This window comes from Aptenodytes forsteri, unplaced genomic scaffold (genome assembly GCF_000699145.1).
Source record: "Aptenodytes forsteri isolate BGI_AS27 unplaced genomic scaffold, ASM69914v1 Scaffold115, whole genome shotgun sequence".
NCBI lineage: Eukaryota > Metazoa > Chordata > Aves > Sphenisciformes > Spheniscidae > Aptenodytes > Aptenodytes forsteri.
The window spans coordinates 2,181,941-2,201,765 of NW_008795319.1; the positions used below are offsets into that span (position 1 = coordinate 2,181,941).

Here is a 19,825-nt window from a genome sequence, read left to right on the forward strand (position 1 = left end):
TGTACCTAGCAGAAGAAGTATATAAATGTGCCTTGTTGAAAACTGAGCTTCCACAGAAAGGCTGGTGAGTGTTGTTGGGTTTAGAATCTCAATTTTGGGCTTACATGCTTGACTGACACTTTTTGGGCCTGTGGTCCATTGCAGGCTGGCCTTACATCTGGGCTTGCAGATTCGATTCAAAGTTGTTCCTCATGCACTGGTTTTAAAACACAGAAGTTTGGATTTTTTTTGTAATATAACACTGTATTTTCTTTTAATTTCTTCCCCATCTAGTTTAATCTCAAGACTTTGAAAATACAATACACATGGCACAGATCGTAACATTTTTTCAGATGCTATTAATTCTGCTACTTCATGATTACATCTCAGCTGAAGATGGGGAGACAAGAGCAAGTAAGTCTTAATTTTTATATTTCAGATAACAGCAACTTCAAAGCATGCCTTGAATTTATAGTATCCATTTTCAGGTCCACATGTACACTTCTGTTGATGGTGATTTTTTTCCAGTATAATTTTCCTGGTGAAAATCCTATAATATATGATAAGTAACTTAAATATCTTATTTTTCCTTTAGGAAGGGAGTATCTTTATTTCTTTTTGTGTGTTGGAAATGCCCAAGGGGGCAGATGGAACTATAAAGCTCCAGTCTTGATTTAAACTTGTATCTTGAGTATTTATATTTTCATTTCTTCAGAAGTCATGTTTTGAATAGCTTAATGTTATGTGAGAAATTAAATAAGAAAAATAAAGTTTCTGTGAGAGGAAGCTGAGATAACCCCAGCTCTGGGACAAACCTTCTTGCATATTCTTCAAAAGTAGCATCTCAAACCCCACCAAACCAAGTTTTATGCTCTAAATCTGGTTTATGGAAAAGAAAAAGTTAAAGCAAGGTAGCTTTTTGAAAGACAAACTTTCCTCTGGCCACAATGATACTTTCAGGGTCGGTCTTTTTTTTTTAGTTTTTGGTTTATGGAAAAGAAAAAGTTAAAGCAAGGTAGCTTTTTTTGAAAGAAACTTTCCTCTGGCCACAATGATACTTTCAGGGTCGGTCTTTTTCCTCTAGTTTTACTCTCAACTAGCAATTTTCAGTATTTTACAACAAACTCCATAAAATTCCTTTTGGTCTCTAGAAAGACATATTTTGTTTTCAGTCTACCTGCTCTAAGCTGGGCCTGCTTTCAGCAGGGTCCAATGATGTCCAAAGTCCCTTCCAACTGAAATTACTCTGTGATTCATATCCCTGGACCACAGAGTGACGCACTCTGCTTGCCCCTTGCTCCTTCTCCCAATGTCTTTTCTCTTCAGCACCACCTGCATTGCAAAAGCATCTCTCCAGCAGACTGTGGTCACTTGCTTTCAAGGAAGGTGAAATCTTGACCTGACCAGAAGTGTCTGTGGGCAGATGTCAGGACAAGGCAAAGCCCTCCTTCCTGGGGTGGAGCTGCAGCCTTTCACAAAACAGAAAGCACAGTAATACACAGCAAACCCCATGACCCCAAGTGCCATGGGATCAAAATAATCTCTCCTGGTTTTGGCCATCTCCTTGGCACCTCATGTGTCAATTCTCTAAGCTCCTTTCACAGTCAATGGAATGTGATTCTTTCCTAGAGAGTTATTCCCTCCATCTGAGGATGTGCATATAAGATGGATAGGACTGTCCTGTAGAAATGCTTGTGTCAGTCTATGGCCTGTAGTTGGCAATTTAGTCTAAAAGCTCCACTTAAGAGTGACTATAGCAAGGAGAGCTGAATCAATGCCTAAGTCATCATGCAGTTACATTATATTTGTTAAATGCTTACGTGATCTTATATTCTGGAGGTTGAGCTCGTTCACTGAGCATTTTTCTTCTACTAAAATCATAATATACTACCAGCAACATTCAATCAAGACTCAGGATTTTATAATAACTAGTTCTGTAATTGCCAAGTAGCAGTGTCAGAAGTCAATTAAAATGTATTTGTAAAAGAATTGGATATTACTGCTGAATTCTGGGGTATTCAGACTATAGCCTTCCTCTGCAGTGTGCTTGGTTTGCTAACAAAAATGAGTTTTTATGTTTATCATCTCTGCAGACAGAGAGATACGGAAAAATCAAAATGTATTCCTCTCTGCTGATTGCATGAAATGCAATTGCCAGCTAAGGAACTGAATTCCAGAATTTTTCACAGTAGTGTCTGGTGATAATGTGAAAAACAGAAAAGGGTATGGTTTTCAGATACCAAGTTGGATCTGTGTGGCTTACAGAAACAATCTTGTTTTCTCTGATAAACTCAGCTGATTTTTTTTAAAATGGAATGTATTTGTCAATATAGATTCTAATACAAACAGTAATTGATATGAAAAATACTTCCTGTGGAAAAACAGAAAAAGAAAAAAGAAAGTGGAAGAGTTCATTAAAATATTTGTTTGATTTTTGGGTTTTTTTTAGGTTGCAGAACCGCTCCGGCAGATTTAGTTTTTATCTTAGATGGCTCTTACAGCGTTGGCCCAGAAAACTTTGAAATAATCAAAAGCTGGCTTGTCAACATTACAAGAAATTTTGACATAGGGCCGAAGTTTATTCAAGTTGGAGTTGTCCAGTACAGCGATTACCCTGTACTTGAAATTCCCCTCGGAACTCATGAATCCACTGAGAACCTCATCAGGGAAATGGAGTCCATACACTATTTGGGAGGAAATACAAAAACAGGAAGAGCTATTCAGTTTGCCTTTGACCATCTTTTTGCAAAATCTTCAAGATTTTTAGCAAAAATAGCAGTTGTTCTCACTGATGGAAAGTCCCAAGATGAAGTCAAAGACATAGCAGCAGAAGCAAGGAAAAATAAAATCACTTTGTTTGCTATTGGTGTTGGCTCAGAAATTGAGGAGGATGAACTTAAAGCTATTGCCAACAAGCCTTCATCAACTTACGTATTTTATGTTGAAGATTATATTGCGATATCAAGAATTAAAGAAGTTATAAAGCAGAAACTTTGTGAAGGTAAGTAATTGATTATAAAATATTTCAGATGTGCAGAATGTAGTTCTGTACCCATATTTATTTATTTCACAAGCAGAATGCATGATGAATGTAACCTAAGGCACCTGATAACCTTTACTATGATCTTCTTTCATTTTGATCTTGTTTGTGGAAATCACTCCCAAAATGTTATTTTCTCCGTTAAACAAAGAGGTATATTTGGGAAAGATATGGTGCTTTAACACAATGTGTGTTTAATTTCAGTATGTAGCATTTTGCCCTAAGCCCTAAATTTTTTGCATTGATGAAGTTTAGAAACCCTAAAATAGTTGAGCAATTCTCATAGTGCTGAGAATATAGGGCTTTCTTTATCTTTTTCCTAGGTGCGGCTGATACTCATCCACAGTCTAGCATTTCTTCTTGACAGTTGAGAGGATAGCGTATCATTACAAACAGGAGTTCTTCCGCTAGTATGTGTTGAAAAACCCAGAAGAAAGACTCTTGGCAGAAGTGCCTGGAATTGTAACAAGCTGTTACAATCTATTTTAGAAGGATTTTGTAGAAGAATTAGCCAAGACCAACATTGTAAAATGACTTTTTAGCTTTAGAATGCTAGCAGCATTTCTGCATTGGGTTTTCTGATAACTTTGTAAAACAATGGCTTTCCCATATATATAAAAAAGCAAATTGCTTCTAAAATATATCACTCAGAAGGACTCTGTTATACAGCGAATATTTATCAGTGCTATTTTGTACATGTTCTATTACCAAGAATTGATGCAAGTCATATTTCAGTTGTACCATATTTCTGCACTTAGTAAGAATGAGAAAGAGTTTTCATTTGCTCTCACTTTGAGTATGGACTTAATTGAAAAAATATGGTGATACTTATGTTGAGGATAATAGTGTTTATTTCTTGATACGCTTATGAAAATCATAATAATTCCTTGTGGCTGATGTAGTAAGGTGGTCAGTCCAAAAATTAAATCAGCTAAGTGCAGCTAAATTCTTTAATAGAACTTCACACAGGGAGAAATTTCCCAAAATAAACACAATATTTTCTTTAAATAAAGTCTAGAAGAAGTGACATTATATTTCATCAAGATGGATTTTCTGCTTTCAGAATTAAGTTAACTAGTGTCCTTTAAATTTCAGCTGTGATATTTGACACGACTCTTGGAGCAGTAATCTGCAAATGTTGACTATGTGTACAAAAGTGTACTTACTGTTTTGCTTTAAGTGACCCTTTGCTTCCACTCTCTTATGTTGCGGTCTTCCCTCGTGTTAGCATTGAGATGCCTCTCTCAATGGGTGATCAGAGCCAGTTGGCAGCTTCATTTCTAACTGCAATGTCTTTAGCAGGTGAACTGGAAGACTAGTAAGCTGGAAATTTTATATCTGAGTGGTGGATTATTTTATTCATGTTGTTAAGATTCACTTTGACTCTGGGAGAGGAAGTTCCATGAGGGCAAAGCAGCAATGATTTGGTTGTGATCAACCACATGAAACTGCCTGAAAATTTTGCATTCTCTCTTGATTGTCTTTGTTTTAATGTCTAAAAAAATGCTAGCCTTTACTCTATGGCGTTTTTAACTTTGTTATTACATGAACCATAGATATAAGAGCATAGGGGCAGTATTTCCTTTCTGGAAAAAGGAGGCTGACGTTTGGTGGTTTGTGTAGCAAGTAGTGCTATTACGAATGGCCTTGCGGATGGAGGGCTCTTGTGTGCCTTTTGGAAACTCTAGTGTTCATTTTAGAGTACAGCAGGGTGAAAAAACCTGCTGAACCTGTCATCCAGAAAGGACAATGTGGCTAAAAGAGTCCCAGAATATTTAAGGAATATTTAATATTTATTCTGGAAGTCGGATGTTCCTGTAGTATTAAATATTCTCCAGCAAAATATAGAAACGATTGTGTGTCAGGAATGCATTTAAAAACAATACTCAATGCAGACCTCAGAAGTATGCCTGGAGGATGCTGAGGAAAGTTCCTTTGTGCTAGATAATGGGATTTAACATCAGAAAGTTATTTCATGCTTCAGGAAGGAAAAATAAAGCATCTGAAAACTATATAAAAACACTAAAAGGGAACAAGATTTCAGTATAGGCTAGAGTTGCTGTGTCTGGTACAATGGACTGGAAACACAACCCCATTTCCCATGGAAGACAGTTCCTAATTTTGTCACTGACTTCTGCATCCTGTATAATGGCTCAGTTAGTTATCAAAATAGGCCTGCCAGAAGATGATCCAGAAGACCCCAAAAAAGATCTACCTTACTGGCAATGTTTTTATGTAATTCTTCAATGTGCCATTGGAAATAAAGAATAGATTCTTAATGTATAATTTTACACATACTTAATTTGTACTGTATTGGTTTGGAATAGTTACTTTGGCATTGATCCAGAATAATGGCCCTCTCACATAAAGTAATCCTATTTCTGCATTTATTTTTTGATTTTACACCAAATTTCTAATACTGTAGCTGATAAGAGATTCTTGCATTCATTTTCTTGTCAGTGTATATGATTATCTGTAATCTGTATTAATAGCAATATGACTGTTATTCAGCTTTGAAACAAATGAGTTTAGAAAATGTTTCCATGATAACAAGTGAAGAAACCTGAAAAAATAAATTGTTATTACTCTTACTTAATATCATAAGTATGTTGACTTAAATCCTGCATCTGTGTTTTGAGAAGAGTGAGAAGGAAAGTTGTATTGGACTTTGTATTTCCTTTTTTTTTTTTTTTTGGAAGCATTCAGAAGGTAGACATTTTAGTTTCCAAAATATAGGCAGAGAGTTCTTGCAATTCTTTCTTGTAGAACCAGACAGATAACTTTTAATATATTTTTAATTTGGGAGTCAGGTGACATTTTGCTGTGGGGAGGAAAAGAAAACTAAGGGGAATGTACGTGGCTTCTTGCTGCTACCCTGAGTACCTGTGGCATGTCCCCTTAGGATGGGATGGATTGTCCTTTCCCACCATAGATAGTTTGTGCAGACACTTAGCTGAATTTTCTTAGAGTTTATAGATCCTGCCTCCCACACCAGAACGGGGTAGCTTCTGACTGCCCTTGGGCTGGTTAGAAAGAGAAGCTGTGCAGCGTTGCTCATATTAGAAAGAGAAGCCAGTCTAGACCTTTGAGCTGATAATTCCCTGGCACTGAAACATGAGTTTTCCAACCCATGGCTGGTCCAGATGGAGATGAGAGAACTCTCCACCCCTGCTTTGGAACGTATTCCTAACCTCTTCCCTTTCTATGAACTGATGCTTTTCTGAAGAAACAATGGGAAATGAATGATGAAAATGTATTTATTATAAAAATACTAAAATAGTTTAGCATAATTTTAATAAAACAAAAAGTTGTTTGCTTTCTTTTCATTGATTTATTACTCTAATACAGTGTTGACTTTACCATTAAATTTCACTCTATCTCACTTTTTTTTTTTGAGACAACTTAGGTCCACTGCCTAGTATTGTTTTTGTGTAAAGAGACTTAAACAGAGATAACATTCAGCTAACTTTAGTTTCCACAGGAAATGTATCACACAATATTTATCCAGTGAGAATAGCTTCAAGCAGATTTCAGTGTAACAGACAAAATAGGTCAGAGTCCATTTTGAACAAAAGAGGATGGAAAAAGTAGTTGTAGATAATTCTACCTTCATCCAATTTCAACCCGATTTTATAGTTAGGAGGGATGCTGGATTAATCCAAATTGTTAGTGCATTGTGGAAATTAACATCTATAATTTTGTAGTATTTTGAAACCATGCAATTTTAGAAATTAAATGCAATGATTTTATTTGTCGGATATTGTAATACCTTTTAACTACAATTAGTGACAATTCAAAATAGTATGTGAACATAATTGCAGTAAAATATGACAACTCAGTATTCTCGCTTCATGTCTCTGAGGATTCTGCATGTCACCTCTCATGTTAACTGGCATTATCTTTTATTTCTCAATTATCTTTTATTTCTTGAAAGGCAGCTACAAAAAATCAGGTAGGTGGGAGGTTAGTTTTTGAAAGTTTTAAGTTATATTTTCAACTATACTTGCATTTATTACTTTGCAGAATCTGTTTGTCCAACCAGAATTCCAGTGGCAGCTCGAGACGAAAAAGGATTTGACATTCTTGTAGGATTAGGTGTGAAGAAAAAGGTTAAAAAGAGAATACAAATACCAACCACTAATGCAAAAGCTTATGAAGTAACCTCACGTGTTGACCTGTCAGAATTGACAAGGTATTTAACTTTATAAATACACTTCTAAATTTAGTAAATTTTTTTGTTTGCTTAAAGTGAGAGGGACTTATTTTAAGATTTATACGAATGTTCAAGTACTGTCTTTTTTTCCCCCCCTTCCCCCTTATTTAGGAATGTGTTTCCAGAAGGTCTGCCTCCGTCCTATGTGTTTGTTTCCACTCAAAGATTTAAAGTAAAAAAGACATGGGATTTGTGGAGAGTTCTAAGTCTGGATAAGAGACCACAGATAGCAGTCACTATTAATGGAGAAGAGAAAACATTATCATTCACTACAACAAGTTTAATAAATGGGACACAAGTTACTACTTTCGCTGCACCTCGTGTAAAGGTAAGGAGTAAGACATCATCATGCTGGAATACTCATTTAAGTACACATTATTCCTTTGCCCTTTATGTTTTTTAAAAATGCATGGTCTTATTTTTGGCTGCTTAGGCATTTAAAAATAGATGGGGGGTACTTTACCCATGTTTCCAGAGCATCCACAGTGATCATCACTGTAAATACTTTGCAGGTGCTTTCTACTCAGTGGTTTCTAGCAGGTAATTGTGAAGATCACAGAGACTTTTTTTCACACAGCTCTTTGCTTAACGTATGCTGGAAAGTATTTTCTGCCTTTGATATGGAGACTAGAAAATGTGAATGAAAATAGTCCATTTTTAGAGAGAGTTTTTGTTAAGTGTCTAAATTCCTTGAAAATACATAATGACAGAATTTACTTTCTTCTCCAGAAGAGTAAATAGCAGCTTACAAAATGAGAGTTCAGTCTGGATTTCTCTAGTTCTCTGCTGAATAAAAATTCCTTTCAGCTACTTATTTGTCTCACTGAAGGGATTCCCCTCTTTGTGCAAACCAATTTTATTGTCTTCTAGTGTAATCTGAAGGTTCTCTTTCAATCTTTCTTCAGTAATTTCCAGTGAAGTATTCAACTCTTACAAGAAAGCTTATCTTGGTTGCAGGTGAGACAGAGGGAAGGAGATTGAATGTCTCTACTCTTGCATTTGTAGCAGTGTAGGAATATGCAGCCCAGAGATTCCCATTCCTACCGCAGGGAGTATTATTTAAGTGAACAAAGAGGGATGCTTTAGCAGACAAAGAGTGGGAAAAATTTACTGCTGGAGCGCTTCATGGCCAAGTGGGTTCAACTTTTCTGGGAAGCAGTTTCCTGCATTCGAATCCTTACTCCAAATCAGGCTGAAGGAATTTGAAATTCCAGAGAAGGAAGGACTCCTATCCAAGAGAAGGTCTTAACTACTAAGCTTTTGCTAGGGAGAGGCATTTTATTCTTCTGTTATTGGATGGAGAATTTTACTTTTTCTTTCCAAATTTCCTCTGCCTTTTTATAATTATTTGTAGGTGAATTTTTTTTTTTTTTTAAAGAAGCAGTGTTCTACTTAATTTTCTAACAATTTCCAGTAAATACAGTTTGAAGTCAATCCGAAAATTTTTATTCAATTGTTTCTGGCAGCTACAGTGACAAATCAGTCTTATTCCTGCAGTCCAAGGTATCCATGAACTTCTCCATAAAAAGACTTTTGCTTTTTTTCCTTTTGTTTCTCCATGCTTGTATTGCTATTATGTAGAACAATAATTTTAGGCCCTTTTTAGAGCTGTATGTCTCTAAACACACTATAAATGTCACTATGCTTTCAGTGAACCTTTTTATTTAATAAAATTAATTATTTTATTAATTAATTATGACAATTTATCACTTTTACTCAGGAAAATGGAAATGTTATATATTCTGATCTGTTGTTTACTTTATACCTTCTTTAAAGGTATCTCTCATGTTCTGTTACTTGTAGAACTATGCTATATGTTTAAACTAAATCTTAAGCTTTAGAAACCTGAGGTTTTATGAGATGATGAATGTAATATTTGGTTTATTCATTGCAATATTGTGATTCTTTCTGCCAATATCATGTTGTCTTTAAGATTTTTTTTCATAAGATACTAGGTAGAAAGACTTTCAAGTACCGGTTTGTTTTCACCATGATTTAAGATACGAAGTGTTTGAGACATTATACCACTGCTGAAAAAAAGGCCTTTGGCTTCATATTTTTAACAATTACATGTTCAAGATCATAGACTGAAAAAATCTATGTGAGTTAAAAAAAATAATTCTGAAAAAGGGATTAATTATTACCAAATAGCGTCTTCTCAATTATAATATTACTTGGCAAATACTTTTTTGCCTATGCAGTTTACAATTTTTTGTATGACAAAACCTGGAACATTGATCATCTCAATCATTAACAATAGTTTAAGTGTTGAAATGCGGTTTTATTGTTATTTAAATTGAAGACATTTTGTTTTAAACAATCCTGTTTTCTTCACTTTTCTTAGACATTGTTTGATGAAGGCTGGCATCAAATTCGTCTCTTAGTAACAGAAGACTTTGTAACTTTGTATATAGATGACCAAGAAATTGAAACGAAGCCATTACATCCTGTTTTAGGTATTTACATCAGTGGCCTAACCCAAATAGGAAAGTATTCTGGAAAGGAGGAAACTGTACAGGTAAGCGTATGCTAAAACCACAATGATTCAGAAATTCAACTGTAGGTTAACATTGCATCGGCACCTTCTGTTTTCTTGAACTTACTCTTCTAATTTACACTAGGCTGAAACTTAATATACAAAGTTTTAATAGTTAAGAGGGAACATAAATGGTCAGGAGGACTCAGCACAACTGATATATCCTGTACAGTGGGTGCTTAATTGGTCCCACTGACTTCAAGGGGCATTTGCTTTTGCTGAAACACAAATTTGATGCAATGTGGTTGCCTGAATTTGGGAAACAGTGTCTCAAAGCAGGGGATTTCCTCTGTGCTTGACACTTGCATATAATTTCCTTCCATCAGTGGTTATGCTGGTAAAACAGAGAGAGAACAAAATTTTGATGAAGTTTCTTTCTCATCACTAGCTGTCACGACAGTACAAGGTGTATCAACTCTGTTTCTATCATACTGCAAATATTTGATACTCAAACTGCCACTGTTTGATTCTGCTGTGCTGGAACCCCCCCGAAAACCCTGTACTAAGGGTTCTTCTCTGTGCTGAGGAACGTTAAAGTCCTTTTGCCTTCAGCTCTTTGCAGACATCAAAAAGCTGGTTAAAACTTTAGGCTGTATACGTAAAGGCTGTGTAGACCAGTGATGAAGACTATTATGTTGACAGTGTTTCAGCTGTTGGCTAAATAGATTGTTTCCTTATATTTATAGCGATGTGGTAATGACATTACTAATTAGACTGATGATAGTAATGGAAACAATACTAAGAAATACTGAATTACATAAGTAGGCGTTATTTTTAGTTATTTTGAAAGCTATGCTTTTTTTGTACTCTAATTTAATGATCCTTACTGCTACTATTAAAATATATTAATGTGTTTTGCATCATCTTCATTAACGCTCTTCAGATGTCTTTACTCATTACTCCTGAATTTTGTGTATTTGTAGCCAGGTTTCAGTTCTATTATTATAATCTTCTAAAAGTGTACATGGAAACTTGGATGACGCACTGTGTGTGTGACTCAGCATTTCTGGTGGTAACATTGTCCGTATACTAAAGTACCCCTTTGCGAAAACTACTGAATGTTTGTCACAGATTTCTGATAGGACTTCAAGCACTTATTACAAGGAAAGTAGAGATTTCAGAATTGTAATCGTCTCATGCATTTTCTCTGTTGGTGCAGGATTATCCCATTTTTATAGTTTTGTGCATTTTAGGATTAGAGGGTTGTTTGTTTGTTGTGTCTTGTTTTTTCTCTTAAGTCACTGCAGAAATGGGACTTTTATAGATTCCAAATAATACAGTTTCTGAGTAATGAATGTTAGTAGCAAGACATGTTATCTAAAATAAAAATGAAAATATTTTAGGCATGACAAATTGTATAAGATCCTCTTCTGATAGTGGACTAGAAGAAAAGTAGAAAATTTGCCTCAGGTTGCAATTTTATATTTCCAGATGATTTCTATAATCTAAAAAAGGTATTTCCTTTCTCTGCTTTCTCAGACTGTGACAGATTCTGCAAAGCATTAACAGTCAAACTTTGCCAGGATATTTCTATTTAAACCATGATTATAGAGAAATATGTTAATAAATCTGCATACTGCCTGTCAGTGAAAAGGTATTTTGAAATCCTTAAAGAAAGAAATCAATTGGAGTTGGATACAAAGTATGATACAAGAATCTTCTTCAGAGATTCTTTGGTGAATTTTCATTCTCTTTCTGTGCTCTGATTCAGATGTTTTCTAGTGATATTTTGCAAGTCTTCTCGATTTAATTAGGATCTTACTGGCTGAAGTGCTTTCCAGTGATGATAAACTTGTGTACATACTTAAGTGTTGTGAATTGTAGACATTTTGAATTTGAAAACACATATTACTAGGCATGGTATTAACAGACTCCATTTTCTGTGCTTTCTTCCCCTGCTAGTCGAACTTTTGATTTCAAATAAGTGTAACAGGGCTTTTTCCTCTCTGCAGTCATGATAGTTTATGCTAGAAAAACTGACTTCAGTGGTTTCATTTTTCTGGAGTATAGCAACAGAGCAGAATGGCACAAACTTTTGCTTACCTGGTGCCAGTGTTTTTATTGGTTGCTTTTTAAAGCTTTACATTATACAGCTAAACTCTAAACCAAATTCTTTCAAGCGTCAGGGATGCCTTCTGATGCTTCACTGAAACTTACTAATCATAGAATCATAGAATCATTGAGGTTGGAAAAGACCTCTAAGATCATCGAGTCCAACTGTCAACCCAACACCACCATGCAACTTGAGACCATTTCCTTTCGTCCTATCGCTTGTTACTTGGGAGAAGAGACCGACACCCACCTCGCTACAACCTCCTTTCAGGTAGTTGTAGAGAGCGATAAGGTCTCCCCTCAGCCTCCTTTTCTGCAGGCTAAACAACCCCAGTTCCCTCAGCCGCTCCTCATAAGACTTGTTCTCCAATCTCTAATCTTTAATCTTAATCTTACATCTAGGAGAGACAGGGCAGTGTAGAAACATCTTCCCAGGACTGTTAAGGTAAAAAGGAGAAGGTTGGTTTTGTCTGCCCAGTTGTAACTTGTTTCCCAGTGATATTGGCAGCCAGTGTAATTCGTGCTGTGCGTGTTTGGATTTATTGCCAAGGATTAGGGGTGGTGATTTCTACTATTTCAGGAAAGAAAATCTTGGATTGATTATTTTTCTTTAAATAATTCTGTTACAGAATGTTTAATTGGTTGCACGTATTAATCATTGTGAGTAGCCTGACTAAAAATGTTTCTACATCTTTAGTTGATTTTTAACCATAGTGGACACACAGAGCCTCCAGTTTCTCTTGCTTTTTAATATTTTTTTAAACTTGTGGATGATACAATTTAAGAAGGGTATAGTTTAAACTAACTTAATGTCAGACTATTAACGCTTTCTCTAAAAAGTGTCTTTTACGTTTTGAATTATAGTTTGATATACAAAAACTGCGAATCTACTGTGACCCAGAGCAAAATAATCGAGAAACAGTCTGTGAGATCCCGGGATTTGTGAGTATGATAGATGAACTTTTGAGGACTACTTGGCATTTTTTACAAATCACTGTTTAAAGCTTACTCAATGAATTCTTAAAATAAGTAATACTACATTGATTCAGCTGGTGCAAACAAATGCTTGTTACCGGTGCAATATCAAGTGACACAGTACTTGTCTCTTTTCAACCTTATTTTTGCACAAACATATTTAAAAAGTTTTTTTAGTTTAGATATTTGATGGTGGAAATTTGACAGCAGTATAGAAGAATCACAGAATCTTCTGTTACAATTTAAGATTTTAAACATAAATTAATAAAACTACTAGGTTACAGCAGTGTAAAATACTTTAAATATTACTTTTTAACTTGTCTCATATACTTCTTGCTACTTGTCAGGTAATTTAATCTTTGAAATTTTTGTACATAACCAACAAACCTATATTTTTAAATCACCTTTTCCTATCAGAAGTATCTATGCTGATGTCTGTGTTAAATATCCCATTAAGTGAAATGTTGCCAAGATTTTATGAAGTATGTTATGGATAAGACAAAAATAAAATCCCATTCAGGATTTTATGATTCATGTACACAATTAGGAAGCTTATGGGGATCCTTTGACATTTTCTTTGCCCTCTTACTTACAGTTAATTTTGCAATGAAATGCAAACAGATTTGGAAACAATTAATGACACACAGTTGGAGCCAGATTTTCGAAAGCATTCAGCTCCCATCTCAAAATATAAGCAAGAGATTGTTTTATACATACAGTTTCCTTCAAAATGTCCTCCTTTGTTTGGTGTCTGAAACAAACTGAGCTAAAGATATTCAGACATCAGTGTCATACTGTGTAAACCCATATTCTTCACGTTGTGATTTGGTTTAGTATTAGGACCATTTTGCCAGTTTGACAATAGAACCTGTGAATCTTCAACATCCAGATATTTTATTTTTTGTCAGACTTGCACAGACACCCAGCTAGACTGTTTTTCTTCTATTTATTTGGAGCCAGTGTGTCTATTGCAATCAGCACCCTTATTAGGCCTTTTTCAAAACTAACAGCTTTCATTTAAGCAGCGAATAGGTGGCTGGATTATTAGCTGTTCTGAAATCTGACTGTGTGTGTCAAGAACTAACGGGTTCAGGAACACTTTTGTAAAGTTAGCTTTAAATCCTGAAGTAAATTTAGTATTTGGCTATTTAACTGCACCACATATCTTTTTGCTCTTTACAAAATAGAAGTAGGATATGAAAAGTAAACAAATGAAAAAAATTTTTGTGTAAAGAAAGCAAAGACTAACAAGTCCATCATACCTTGCGTTCTCTGCGATTTGGCAAGAAGTCCAAGCAAAAAGATTGCTTTTTGCCAGTTTAGTTTCACTTGCTGTTGTTGTAAATTAAATTTGGACTTTACCCATGAAATTCTGGACTCCTTCAGGACTCCTTCAGAAAATAAGTGTTGCATGATCTCCAAGGAGGAATATGTGGTTTGTGGTTGTATTCTGTCGGTGTGGTTGTGTCAGAGCTCCTGAACTAAGCAGGGGCTGTATATACTAATTACAGCCTGAATTCATCCCCTTTCCTGGAGATACCTAGCTGCGTAGTAATTTTAAGCTCCCTCTATGATCCGTGGAGAAAGATAACCTTCTCTAGAGGTTGCCTAAGATGAAAATTGAATACAGAGGAAGCTATCTCTCTCCACATTGAAGTCTGTGGTGACTGTGTGCGTTAGAAAACTCCTGTACATGGTGCAGCTAATGGTGGACACTAAACCATTAAGACAGACAATTTCATGGTTGGTATGCTGAAATATTTGGGGATGGATTGTTCTGTGGTGTTGCAGATACTGGAAAACTCAATTCAATTGATAGCAGAGTCTAATGCAGTCACACAGGAAAGCAAGAAAAAGCCAGCCTTGCCTCTGTGCTGCTGTATGTTTTCCCAGATGCTGGATTCAGGCAGAGATCAGAGATTTCAGAAACATTTTAGTACATTCTCTGACACGAATGAGTAAGCACAGGATTTTTTTGATGAGAAGTTACTCCTGGCAAAAGGTTTGACCCAAATCTAAACATTTAATGTGTAAATATTTACATGGTTCAGTATTAATTCTAGTTTTGTCATTGCCTTTTAAAACTTGCTACTGGTAGCTCCTGTTGAAAGACCCTTAAAGGAAAGCAACTAAAAATTCATATGCATTGATAGCAGCTGCACATAAGTCTGAGAAAGTCTAAAATTTTGAATTATAATTCCTTGACAGTTACAGCTCTAAATTTATGACTGGTTTTGGTAGTAGTGTTTACAAATAAATGGATTTTGCATATTACAAATATTGCTGTACTCTTAAACTGTGTTTCTTCTTTTTTCAGAATGGAGAGGTAGGCTCAATCCTAAAGTGCTCAAACTCAGTTTAAGGTAGTATTTGACTTTATATAAACTTCTTACTATTCTAGAGAAAATACCCTTTGTTTTGAAAAGTGGACAGAGGTTTGCTAAGCTTGAAAGTGCTGGATTTCCATTAATTGAACTCTAGTCAATAGGCAAATTAAAAATCAGTTTTCTGAAGAAACCCACATTTATTAGAATAAATGGCCTGTTTTTTTCCCCCGGTTCAATTCAATTGCTCTTATTTGCAGGGCTGGATGCTGTTGCAAAGTGAATGGGGATATGCATAGTCAGGTAGCTGTTACCTGCATCATGCTAATGGGAGCTCCCTGAAGGGGAGCTTGTTTGAAGGTTTAATATGATCGCTTCCCTAACCATCCTCGTAACTCCACTTGGTACCATTGCAAAGGAAACGTCGATTTGTGTTTTGATCAATCATTTGACCCTGAGAAAGAATTCCATTCAGAGAACATTGTAAAAAGTCTGCATTATTTTAGAAAATATGGGTAAAATGTTATAGAAAGTGTTTTAGATAATAAATCTGTTTTTTTGTATCTTGGATTCTTAAATTTTTGCCTTTCCATAGCTCTAAGAACTTGCTGGGTGAAAAAGAATTCACTGAATCTAAATTCAGCATATATATTTCATACAGATGCACCTAAATTTTGGGTGCCTGACCCTGGGCAAATGGATTTGATCTAGTAGCTCTCCCCTTGCCTGCCTTGGTAAAACACTGAGGTTTCAAGTGGTCTCAATGGTGAGAAGTAAATACCTCAAAAAAAAAAAAAATCTCTAGAGGGTGATGTGGTCTGCCAAGGTTTAGAGTTTACTGCTTTTTGTATAGGGAGCATAGTTTGGAGGAGGTCACCTAACGGTCTTTGGAGGATGGGCACCCTGGGGGCCAGGACTTGTGACTTGTAGGAGTTGGTGGTAGCAGCCATGCCCCACCTTGCCTCAGGTGGGACACGTGCCCAGGAGGTAGCAGACTTGGGCTTTACTTTCTTTTCAGGCTTGCTACACATGATAGCATGTCCATCAGTTGTGGTCATTATGCTATACATAATATTTATTAGATTCTTTTTACAGACTTTAATTAAATAGTTATATTTGATAATTGATCACACTTCAAATGATGAATATCAATTAGTTTAGGAGAAGAGTTTTGCATGTTGCCAGATATAAAATTATCAAACTATGTGAAAAAATATTTGTGGAAAAGCAAATAGAATTTCAGATATCAGCCCAGTATCGGTACTTAATTTTTTTATTTATTTTTCTTCTGGGTAAAATGATGAATTCATGCATGCAAAGTGGTTGGAGGGCAATATTCAGATGAGCAGAAGTTCCAGCTGAACAAGGAGTGAAGGCCAGGACCTATGCAACCTAAGGAAAATCAGCTTCGTATAATGTTATGATATGTTTATTGAATGCTTTTGGCACGTGTATTGATGGCTGGTTTCACTCTTGGTAGTGCATGAATGGTCCTAGTGATGTAGGCTCAACGCCTGCCCCCTGCATATGCCCACCAGGAAAACAAGGACCTCCAGGCCCCAAAGTAAGTTTCCATTCTGTCTTACTGAGTGTATATGACTTTTTTTTTTCCTTTTTTTTTTTCAAATCTTAATGTTGGCCAGTTATAGTCAGGCAGATTAAAACAGTAGGGGACGAGTTCACCTAGTTCTGGTTTCCGGTGCATGAATATAGTGATTAGGATCCTCAAGGCCAGGTTTTGGTGCCGTAACTCCTAATAACACAAATATATCTTTTATTTTTTAAGGAAAATGCTCATGGATGTAAAATTGTGTTTCCTTGCTACTCTTCAGCAAATGATCTTGCACTGTTAATTGTTTGAGAATGAAATGGTTTGCTAATAAAAGTCTTTTAATGGAGAGGTTTTTTCCTTCTTTGTTAAAGAATGGACTAGATGCTTACTGGGAGAGTTCCACCTCTGCTGTTCTGATGACATCCCTTCAGTGTTGGTGAAGGATTAAAATGAGAACCAGACTTGAGTTTGAGATGTCTAACATGGCAAACTCAAATCCCTAGTATTTTGCTGTAGCGCCTTTCTCAATAACTGTGCTAAGCAGTGCTTCCAGAGTTACTAGCTTGCCTTATAAGGGTAGACAAGAAAACCCCAAACCGCTTGTCTTTCATTAAGCAAATGATTAAAAATCTCTACTCTCATTATGTAAGGGGTTAACAGTCTGTTGCAGCTACCTCAAGTCAAAGGGCTTTTTGCTACAATGGTAAGGGTTTCTAACCAGGGAATTGGAATCCACAAGATGGAGATCATTATTATTTCATGTAATAGAATTTTTGTGGTCTTTTACCTTTTTTTTCCTCTTTAGCGTATTAGAGAAAAGAGAGAGACAGAGAGAGAAGACAGTATTTATCATTTTAAAAATATTGAAAGCCACATCCTGTGAATTATGAAGGAGTATGAAATGTCAGAATTAGGATGACCTATACAGTTTTATTTAGATCCCTGCTTCATGTGCAATCTTTCAATTGCATTGCAGTATAATATTTGTTTGGGGATAACTGAATAATGCAGGTGACAAGATGGTGCCTAACACAAAAGACTGCAGAAAGAGTGAAAAGGAAGCCAGTTTAAGATTGTATAGGTTATCTTAGTTACAGTATTTCTTAACTTTTGAATACTGGACTTCGGAACTGTATAAATTTAAACTTAATTTGTGTGTTTGTGATATTAATGGAGTACAATAAAATTAATTAAATTAAAACAATTTAAAAATACAAGTAACTAATATCTTAACCTTTTCAAGTTAAAGGCATAAAATTTCATAGTTTAGATAGTATATTTGAAAGCAAATTTATTTTCGCTCATCTCAAACCTGGACTTCTTAATTTGGACAATAATAATTCTGGATAACCTATTATTAATTTAGCAAATTATAACTGTTACGCTTCTCTAAAGAGACATTATTCTATATCCTTTCCCATTTAGTTCAGCATTACATTTCTGTGGTTTATATGTGAAAAGATGTTTTTTCACAGTCTCTCTGAAAGGAAAGCTGGTTTCCTGTTTCCCTCCTAATATCCTCCCTGTTTATAACGATTCTGCAGTTGTAACTGACCCGCAGGTCTGTTGATGGTTCAGGCTGAAAAAAGTGGTACCTGCTTAACGCTCCTGTAGAAGTAAAATGTTTTTATAGATCAAGTCTTACTGGATTTTGCTGGGCTCAGATCAAGTCCGTTAGTAAAATAAACAGAGAACGTTAATACCCTAGGAGGATATATTGAGAAGGAAGTTAAGTTCCTGCTTTCTTACCATAAACATGAAGCCCGGGGAACCAACTTCTCTTTTCCTTTAACATGGTCATAACAGAGGTTACCAAAATAATTGCAAAGGCCTTATACGAAGAAATCTAAAAGAATATCTTTTTTAGATAGCAGTAAGTGTGTGGAGAGTAGTTTAGTAGTTAGCAGGTTTTAATCCTGGCTCCTGCCTTTCCAGTGTTTCGCTTTAAGAACTAGACTTAGCTAAAGCAGGTGAGAGTTTTCTTCAGAGTAGAACTAGATTAACAAGGTTTTAATAAAGATTTTTTCATCTATTTGATGAAAAGTGTTTTTATTTCTGTTGACTAAGATGAAAGCATTTGAGATGATGGGCCAAACTTGTGCTGTAACTGAGCGTGGGCTCACTTCTCCAATCCTGCACGAGAAGTTAGGGAGAATTTTCCCAGGGAGGGGGTTACAAGATCAATTCTATTTTGCTGTAGGAATTACTCCTCAGTAGCAGGTATCTGGGCTTGCAGCCACTGTTTTGTGGAATATATAGGGTTAAGGTTGCTCTGTGCTAATTTTAAAATGCTCTTTCATATCTTTTGTGTGTTAACCTTCTCCATAGGGTGACCCTGGGCAGCCCGGAAATCATGGTTATCCTGGTCAGCCTGGTCCAGATGGTAAGCCTGTGAGTACTAAAAACTTAGTCATATATTGTAAATGCAAAACTAACAGGAGAAAAAACATGTACTACTGATACCAGATTTTCAAATTTAGATGATTTTGTCTCCATTCTTTGAAACTGTGAATGTCACTTAAGCACTATCTGAATGTAACAATTCTATGAATATGTTAATCATAGTATTTTTGTTTCAAGCTAAAATATTGTAAATATGATAGCATGAGTTAGTAACTTGTAAAGCAGAGAACAGGCTATGAGTGCTCCTGTTGGTCTTTGCATCAGTTTGCAGCAGTTAAGTTTTCACCTTCTGACCTTCAATCTTTACTGCTTAAGAATTTTTGCATTAGAAAGCACTTTAGGGCAGCTAAAATCCTGTCTATTTTGTTTTAGGGATTGTTTCTCATGTTTAAGCTTAGTTCATTTAATTTCTTTTTAGGCTGCCTCAAGTAGTCCATCAAAATATGTAGATATGCATATACAGTGTTAAAAATATAGATATTTTGCAGTTCTAAACATTATGTGTTATAATATACATCATAAAAATACCTGTATTTTTCTCTTACCCTAGATTTTACTTTTTAAGCTGGCATTCCCCATTAGTATGGATGGTAAAGACTGGAAGAAAGTAGATGAATAACATATGTCCCTAAAATAAAAATGACAGATTTAGCAATGGCTCGTCTGGTCTTCATGGTTAACATTTTTTATTGTAATAAAGACAAATAAATATATAAAAATAGCCTAAGGTTTTATTAAAAAATATGTTAGA

At 35.5% G+C, this 19,825-nt stretch overlaps 1 protein-coding gene across 2 annotated transcripts in view; it reads left to right on the forward strand.

The window, feature by feature from the left end:
* Nucleotides 1–305: 305 nt before the first annotated feature.
* The window catches only part of COL21A1 (collagen type XXI alpha 1 chain), an 86,391-nt gene continuing 66,871 nt past the window's right edge, over nucleotides 306–19,825 (forward strand). The window contains exons 1-9 of one of the 2 annotated variants that reach the window (XM_009279729.1): nucleotides 306–393; nucleotides 2,429–2,980; nucleotides 7,043–7,211; nucleotides 7,344–7,560; nucleotides 9,577–9,750; nucleotides 12,685–12,762; nucleotides 15,113–15,121; nucleotides 16,600–16,683; nucleotides 19,000–19,062. In XM_009279729.1, the coding sequence (XP_009278004.1) occupies nucleotides 306–393; nucleotides 2,429–2,980; nucleotides 7,043–7,211; nucleotides 7,344–7,560; nucleotides 9,577–9,750; nucleotides 12,685–12,762; nucleotides 15,113–15,121; nucleotides 16,600–16,683; nucleotides 19,000–19,062 (1,434 nt within the window). The remainder of the gene's footprint in view (nucleotides 394–2,428; nucleotides 2,981–7,042; nucleotides 7,212–7,343; nucleotides 7,561–9,576; nucleotides 9,751–12,684; nucleotides 12,763–15,112; nucleotides 15,122–16,599; nucleotides 16,684–18,999; nucleotides 19,063–19,825) is intronic. The other variant, XM_019472185.1, reaches the window with a different exon arrangement.